General features: G+C 45.9%; 1 protein-coding gene across 1 annotated transcript in view; it reads left to right on the top strand.

Annotated features, from left to right (window-relative positions):
* The first annotated feature begins 995 nt into the window (after nucleotides 1-995).
* smad6b (SMAD family member 6b) overlaps nucleotides 996-8,726 on the top strand; it is a 40,828-nt gene continuing 33,097 nt past the window's right edge. Inside the window, exons 1-2 of the mRNA XM_076266509.1 lie at nucleotides 996-2,659; nucleotides 6,320-6,376. Of these exons, the coding sequence (XP_076122624.1) occupies nucleotides 1,864-2,659; nucleotides 6,320-6,376 (853 nt within the window). The 5' untranslated portion in view covers nucleotides 996-1,863. The remainder of the gene's footprint in view (nucleotides 2,660-6,319; nucleotides 6,377-8,726) is intronic.

Genomic DNA, 8,726 nt, shown 5'->3' with positions numbered 1-8,726 from the left:
GAGAGGAAACGCGTTGGAAGCCACACAGCTGAGATTATAGTTGCGTTCTTGTTATAATACAGTGTTTTCCCTCTAGCTAAGTGGAACATGTTATTAGGATGATAATATATATTATTATTAGGAAATATTATTATTATTATTGCTACTACTATTAGTGACTATAACTTTAGTAGTAGGTCTAAGTGCAGTATCTCTTCTATTTTCTATACTGTCATTTACTTGAGGACTGAAATTAAGGAGAAAACACAAACAAAAGCATCATATCCTCCAGATTATTGGGGCTGTTTGTCAGATGTTGTGTCTAACAGTTGAGTCAGTTGTCTCTGTGGGAGACATGTGAATGACATACTTACCCACTGTCTTACCTGCACTATGGGGAAATGATGCAGTGCTTATACCTCGTACAATATGTCCAAATAAAGACCTACCGCCCATCCGCTAGTACACTTCATTTATTTTGCACTATGGTGAAATATTGAAGGTGGAAGACACTTTGGCCTAACACATCACACAAGCGTTATAGCGTCTAAACGCGGGTGAGGGGATGTTCTCGACTTTAGAATATTGTGGTACGTGGCTGGAATTCACAGCCGAATGAGGGCCCCTGGCGCGCCATGAGGTCATTCCATGGAATCTGCGGGCTTCCCGCTCCACTGGAAATTCCTTGTGTGCAGGTAACATGCGCCTGCGCCATGATAGCAAACACCACATTTAGTGAATTGTTGAGACTGCCAAAGTCCTCTTAAACAACAATAAAGATTAGCCAGTGTTTTTTTTTTTGCATTGAAAAATAGACTCAAGATTCCTTGGCAAATGTTCTGGTTTATTATATTTGTGGATGGACTGTATAATTCCCCGATTCTGTAATTTTTTCAGTTTAAAACTGAGAGTATAAGTAAAGAGACAACATCTGAAGTCGAAAGAAGGAGATGGATGTTACGCCTTTAAGAGTTAAAGAAACTCGAAACCTTGTTTGCGCAACAATCAGTGCAGCTCCCAGCCGCCAAAGTGTCTAGACTAGCACATGATGGGAGCCAGCCAATGGCTCCAGCGCTCTCCTCGGGGGCCCCGTGTGTGTGTGTGACTGTGTGTGTGTGTGCGTATGTGTGTTTGAGCGAAGGGGGAAAAAAAGAAAAAAGAGAGAGAAACGGAGAAAGAAAGAGATCTGGGTTGCAGTTTGAGCAGACCTGAACGCGGAACCAGGAGCACCGCTTTAGTCCACGGATTGTTACTCTTCCTGGCTTCGCCTCGGAGGGATATTTTTGGATTGTTAAAGGAGTTTGCCCCAACGCTGGGAAACAAACGTGATTGTGAAGTGAATTCCGAACGGATTTTCTTTGGGGGATTAATCCGCTGCGGGGCCGGTTCATTCATGTTCTCAGCGCTGCTTTAAAGAGTGAATCTGAGGGGGTTTCAAAGTCCGAACCCACTGCCTGTGCACAAGTTGGTCGCAGCGGGCCATGGAGATGGTGGCTAGCTGAAGTCATCAAGTTTCCTCCGGTTTTGATTCTTTCATGTGCATTGAAACGGATTTAGCGAAGATATTATAGCTGTAGGCAAGGCGTGAGGTCCCGTACATGGATAACAGTTTTGCATGCAGTTGACAGTACCATATTCGTAGATGAATGCATTTTGATTTCTGTGTAACCGTGCATTTTAGTTAATTTGTGTATTTTTTTAATGCAACATTACATATAGCTTCCAACCTAATGTTGTGCTTTTCCCATCAATACTCGGCGTTTGGCTGTGCATGCGTTGCACGGCAGTCAACCAACATTAATGTTGTGCAACGAACCTAAAGTTAGTTATCACCAGCGAAGATCTGAACAAAAATAAAAAATATATAGATTTTTAAATTGTCGTATGTTCAGGACGAAACGCTCAGGTCTTGTGCGGCGACTCTGGAGAAGCCGATTGATTCCAGATAAGGACGGGGGCGATGGAAATGGCAAATGTAGCGAGGGCTGTCGGGACGATCTGTGCAGCAACAACCCAGAGAAAATTCCTAAGACGGAACTCAGACCGATGACACCGAGCGGGTCGCTTGTAGTGGACTATGGGGGAGTGTGTGCTCGGAGTTCCGTGGAGTGTAGCGACACGGGGGTCACCATGGACCAAGATGGGGGTGCGGTGCCTGCTTTGGAGCAGGAAAGCCCCCGATCCGTGCAGGACAGCGACTGTAGAACTGTTACGTGCTGTTTGTTTAAAGATCGGGACCACCCCGGATCCCGAAGCCCAGAGACGGCTCAGGGTAAGGAACCCGGCTCTTGCCAGTTCGCGCTGAGGAACACTAGTTCTCGGGACTGCAGTTCGCCCGAGGGTCAGGAGCCGAAGCCCCGCTCTGTTATGGAGCAGGAACTCAAGACCGCCACCTACTCGCTTCTGAAGAGGCTGAAAGAGAAAACGCTGGATACGCTGCTGGAGGCCGTGGAATCTAAGGGAGGGATGCCGAGCGACTGTGTGATGGTGTCCCGGGCAGAACTCCGTTTGGGCGGCCACATGGCTCCTCCGCAGCTGCTTCTGTGTAAGCTTTACCGGTGGTCGGACCTGCAGCACACGGCCCAGCTTAAAGCGCTCTGTGAGTGCAAGGGCTTCGGCATCCAGGACGGCCCTTCGGTGTGTTGTAATCCCTATCACTATAGCAGACTCTGTGGGCCAGGTAAGGCAACATGCACAAACTGTTGGATAATGCTGGTGTGTAGGTAAAAATAGAAATGTATGGAGTTCAGCCAGACACAGTTGAAAAATCTTTGAGACTCCAAATGGTCAGGTTACTTGTTTGGGCTGCTCTGTTTAAAGTGCTTCTTTCTGGTTTTTAATGTTTGGGCTACTCTCTCAGCTTCATGTTGTTTAGTTTGTCCTAGGTTTGTTTCCTGATGTCTGAGCCAGGTAAAATGATTGTCGGCCGGTTTAGTGCAGTGTGCGTAAAATGTCACAAATGTGTCAGAAAACACCGCAAAGAGCTTTGGGGCCTTTCGAAGTTTGATGATGGAAATGTTAACATTTTCAAATATTTCTCAAGTAATTTGCTATGTTGTTGTGTTTTATATCATCCTCCCATCACATTCGATTTTCGCAACTATGGAAAACGTTTATGCTCATTAAATACTTACTCAGTCGGTTGTAAAGTTGTAAAATAATTTTCTGAGCGTTGGATTGAATCACTTTCCTTGCTATGGCTATGGCTCAGGGTTCTACAGCAGGTAAAGGTGGGACCCAGGGTGAACATACCACTGAAACAAATGATAGATTTATTGCTACTCAGATCATTTGATTCGATGATTGCAGTGTCACTAACTGTAAGATAATTAAGGTGGAGAATACGTTTTTTAACGAAGGAAGGCTCATTCAAAGGGTAAACTCGACTTAAAAGTAGATTCGCACTGTTGAGTTTCATCCAAGGGACCTCTCTCGAGTGTTGTGCTGTGCTTAAATGTCCATATCGCTGCAACATCCTCCCGGTGCAGCGTGCCAAGCTGGAGCTGTGGTCTGGCCGACCTGTGACACTGGGGCGCTTGGCCCCGATGACCCGCTGACCACGTGTAATATCGCTTGTAAAGATGGGGGCATCGGTATTTCTGTCTCTGGTGTTGGCAGCGGGGCTGGATCTTTCCATAACATCCGCGTTCGCTGGAGCCAAAAGGCTACGACCCGTAGGCTGGCCTGATTCAAAGACACGACACCAGAGATCTTAAAACTGATAGAGAGCTGGCAGAGGTAGCGGCACCCTTGTGTGGTTGCTGATTCGCACGACAGCCTCCCAGCCTTTTACTTTAGAGTCCTCTCTACCTTTAACGTATGTAGCCTGGCAACAGCGACTAGATACAGTTTGAACGACATTTGTAGATTGAGAGAGGGCATAGAGAGCCCACTCTTCAAAGAATTAAGTATTAAATCATTTTGAATAAGACTTATGATATCATCTAGTCCGGGGTTTTGCGCCAGTCTGTGCGCAAAGGGCAGTCACCACCTCGGCGCCATGCCATTTATCGTGAAATTGCGGGGCATTTCAGCTGATATGGACACGTTGTGTGTTCGGGGTTCTGGGCCTTTAGTGGGGCTTCAGTAGACATAGCTCGTGCGCGCTCATGCGTGTCCCGATAAAAGTGCAATTCCTCTCATGCTGTTTGGGGAGAGACACATTCAGACATAGTTATTGGACGTTTTTAATGCGCCTTTTTTCTTCTCAAGTCCATCTTGCATGGAAAATGACTTAGTAAGGCATATTAATGTTGTCAATCCGATTCGACGACTTAAACAGCTTTTTTTCTGTCGCATGGCGTTTCCATAATATAGTAGGCTAATTACAGGACAGCGCCTGTAAAATCCACAAACACGCATTGCCGCAAACATTACTTTCAGAGTGAGGTCAGTATTATAAGCGAACTTACTGCATACTTCCATAAAACACCCCAGTTATTTGAAATGAACAAAACATTTATTTTGGTAGGGATTCACAACAGGATAACGTGGGTCTTTCTTTGTTGAGCTCCAAAAGTCGGGTACTAAATAAAAGTTTACGACGTTCCTGAAGAAAACACACACACACACACACACAAACAAAACACAAAACACAAAAGTTTCAACCAAAGGATATTAGCAGTTAAAACAGACAAAACCCCATTTTGTCCTTCTTTTATTTGGTCAGGCATTATCCCTTTGAAATGAGATCAGTTTCAAGTTGCGCTGTAAAAAGCCTTTTTTCCCGAGGAGGTCCCCCATGCTATTTAGCTGAGGAGCGGTGATAATATACAGTTAGCATACTGCTGGCGCCAGGCAGACTAGCTGCGTGGATCTGAGGGACTGAGTGAGGATCCTGGCAATCACTGCCGCCAGTCTTAAAGAGACCGGCACTATTATGCTTTTCTTCTTTTCCTTTTCCCTATAGGCGAGGTCACGTAATGTTCACAAAGTTTGCCTTCCTTTGTTTTGTCAAACTTTGCTGTTGTTAGTTTTCTGTTTAGAAATTACGAATTAGGAACCTTTGAGAGTTGACCAAGTCTATTTGATTTATTCTGTTGTTTGTCTATCTTCGTTGTACATTTTTACATTGGGTGTGAGATTATTTTCAAATGTTACAGCTACTTATTTGGTAAGCAATTCAATTTTAGTGAGTTAATGGTTTATATGGAACATTTTCACTTTGTATTTAGAAGAGAGAAGTTAGGCTAGAAGAAAGTAGGCTAAACCTGACAGTTTACTTTTTAAACTTGCAAGTTGTCCATGTAGCGTTTCCTTTCCTTAGCTATCCCACCTGGGAATTGTGGAGGTTCCCCTGAGTGGGTCATGTTGTTATTGATAGATGAACAAATATGAGAGAGCACATTATAAAATAAAGTGTACATTTAGTCTTTTATAGACATTATGCTATTCTATAGCAGTTATGTTTCATAGTTGTTAATCAACCACTGCAGGAAATCCCCTACAGAAATCACCCTCCTGTGAATGTCTGAAATTAAAAATAATTAGCCCACCTGATACCTGACACCTGATCTTAGAGTTTTCTATTTTCTGCACACAACTTCAAGATCTCAGATAGTTGTCCAAGTTTGTGGATCATATCTGCTGACATTTGTGATCTCCAATAAAAGTTTACTTTGATATGTATGCAGTCTAATGAAAAAGGATTTTCCTCCCAGGAAGATTCACGTTCTCACACATTGCGTGCTTGAAGTAACTTAAAGCACATCTCTATTGTCTACTTACACACCTCTCTTGTGAGTTTAGTCACAGTTACAAATTAATTACAGAATTTTACTGTAAAATGACACACACACACACACACACACACAGATTTTAGAGTATGATTGCTTGCCCTTTACTTCAAACAAAAACATCAACAACAACCTATGACATGGGCCTTTTTCAGAACATCAGCTCTGTGTGTTAGAGGACTAGAGCACTACTTGACCCTGGTAGTTCACGGCCCCAGATCTGACATGGACATAGATAGCAAAGACTCGGCATGGCCGTGGCCCTGGGTCCCTGGGTGCTACTGAGGGTGCTCCCTAACTCTTAACTCTCTACTCTCAGTTTTTTCCAACAGGCAGTAGCCCTCCTAAATATCTCTTAAACTTGGACTTCATTGCACTTCATTTTTATTTAACACAGCACTATTTACATTCCTATTAATTTATTGCTCATAATGGTTCTGTTTGTCCTTGTATTGTGTTTATGTCTTTGTTTTGTTTCTTTTGTCTTTCTGTTGCACTTTGTGTTGCCTGCATGGAGAAGACCAAATCAAATTCCTAGTATCTCTGTATACATGGCGAAATAAAGTTAAATGAATGAATTCTAACCTGGCTCATTTGTATTTCAGAGTCGCCGCCTCCCCCCTACTCCAGGCTCTCCCCCAGCGAAGAGCACAAGCCACTGGGTAAGTCCCATCCCTATCCAGCTCCCCCAGCTCTGCCTGCCTGCCTGTCTGTGTGCATGCGAATGAGGTGGAAAAAGCTGCCCACCATATAATCATGTGTTCAGATTTCACATGGCTTTTTTCCCTGTTCCTTTCCTTTCTTTCTTCCCTGCAATGGCAGCATTAGCATAGTGTGCTCTCTGAAGGTATGCCATCGGTCTGCCCATACATGCTCCTCCAGTTCGCACAGTTATACTTGCTGTGGTGTCGGAATTACAGTGAACTCATTGCAGATATGGTGGAACAATTATCACCCAACTCCATCTGAAGTTTAGGGGCATTTGAACATTTATTGGTATAGTAACCAATCCGGGTGTGGAAAACATGAGAAAACATTAAAAATGGCATGAAGTAACTTCTTATTTACACATATTTCTATAAAGTTTGAACAGTTTTGTCTTAAGGAAACAAAACCAAAATCTAGATTTAATTGTGTGTAAACAAATGCTGAGTCCCAGACATGTTCCAAAACTAAGGTGGAGTGTTTGTTTACTGTTGTGGGGATTTCCCCCAGCTCTCTCGAGTGCCTGAACACAAGGAGTCTATCCTACCAAGGCTGTGATCAGCTCTCCCTAGTGCCTGAACACAAGGAGTCTATCCTACCAAGGCTGTGATCAGCTCTCCCTAGTGCCTGAACACAAGGAGTCTATCCTACCAAGGCTGTGATCAGCTCTCCTTAGTGCCTGAACACAATGAGTCTATCCTACCAAGGCTATGATCAGCTCTCCCTAGTGCCTGAACACAAGGTGTCTATCCTACCAAGGCTGTGGTCAGGCTTTGGGGTGGGCTGGAAGACTAGTCTAATCAGAAGACTTATGTGCTGCAAGAGTAGAAAAATACAGCCATGGCTTGTGACTGTGTGTGTGTGTGTGTGTGTGTGTGCGTGTGTGTGTGTGTGTGTGTGTGCTTTGAGAGAGAGTGATGGAATGGCTGTAAGAACAAGGGAGAGAAAAACGAGTGAGAGAAATAGAAAGAGAGTGAGGTGGAGAGAGGGAGATCAGGGGAGAGGAAACAAGCAGGACTAGAACAACGAGAAGAATTTTAATGGTGGCAATTAGGCACAGTGACCAGGAATTTGTGTGGTAGGGGAGGAGAGCAGAGGAGAGGAGTGGAGAGGAAAAGAGAGGAGAGGAGAGAAGCAGAGAGGAGAGGAGAAGAGAGGAGTGGAGTGGAGACGAGAGGAGAGGAGAGGAGAGAAGTGGAGAGGAGTGGAGAGGAGAGGAGAGGAGAGGAGTGGAGAGGAGTGGAGAGGAGAGGAGAGGAGAGGAGTAGAGAGGAGAGGAGAGGAGAGGAGAGAAGTGGAGAGGAGAGGAGAGGAGAGGAGAGGAGTGGAGAGGAGAGGAGTGGAGAGGAGTGGAGAGGAGAGGAGAGGAGAGGAGAGGAGAGAAGTGGAGAGGAGTGGAGAGGAGAGGAGAGGAGAGGAGTGGGGAGAGGAGAGGAGTGGAGAGGAGAGGAGTGGAGAGGAGAGGAGAGAAGTGGAGAGGAGTGGAGAGGAGAGGAGAGGAGAGGAGTGGGGAGAGGAGAGGAGTGGAGAGGAGAGGAGTGGAGAGGAGAGGAGAGAAGTGGAGAGGAGTGGAGAGGAGAGGAGATGAGTGGAGAGGAGCCTCCAGCCAGCCCTGGGAGGCAGGCAGGCCCCTCTGTAGCACGCCAGTCTGGAGTGGGGGCAGGGGCAAGAGTGGGGCAGAGGTGCTGCCACTGCCCAAGGGCATACTGTGTGCTGGTATAGACCCACTGGAGCCCTGGCTGTAGGCGCCAAAGTGTGTATGTCTGTGTGTGTGTGTGTTTGGGTGAGGGGGGGGTGGTTGCCTGGGATTTCCTCTCCTCTCTACACCACAGAGCTAGCCACAGCTGGGTTGGGGTGGTGTGGTTGGGGTGTGGGTTCGGAGGGGTGATGGTGGTGGGGGGTGTTGTTGTTAGGGGTAAGGGGCAACTTGCCCGATCCAGCAGCGGAGGAGGGATTGGCACTGGCATAGGTGCCAGGCAACGTTTAGTCATCGCCTGGGATCAGGAATAATTGAGTTTGGGTGTGAGGCTCCCTGGCTGTGCTGGGGATGTGTGTTGGAGGGAAGGAAATGATTTGAATCAGTGAATGGGTTCAGTAGTCTGTTGCGCCAGGCGTAGGATCCCCAGAGCAGTGGAAAATGACACACCATACACTGATATACTCATTACAATATCTTGAAGGGGTTGTTTGTTCTTACACTCTGTGGGGCAGATGTACTGTCGTTTTTGCGCCCACTTGAGGCGTATTTTCTTCGCAACATGAACACATGGCGTGGTATGAACAAACAGGCCGCACTGGGGGTAAAGC

This window comes from Alosa pseudoharengus, unplaced genomic scaffold (assembly GCF_046254945.1).
Source record: "Alosa pseudoharengus isolate Yale_2024_CS ecotype anadromous, Long Island Sound unplaced genomic scaffold, YU_APseudo_1.1 YU_APseudo_1.1_scf_10, whole genome shotgun sequence".
Lineage (NCBI taxonomy): Eukaryota > Metazoa > Chordata > Actinopteri > Clupeiformes > Clupeidae > Alosa > Alosa pseudoharengus.
This window is presented reverse-complemented; position numbering and strand designations above follow the sequence as displayed.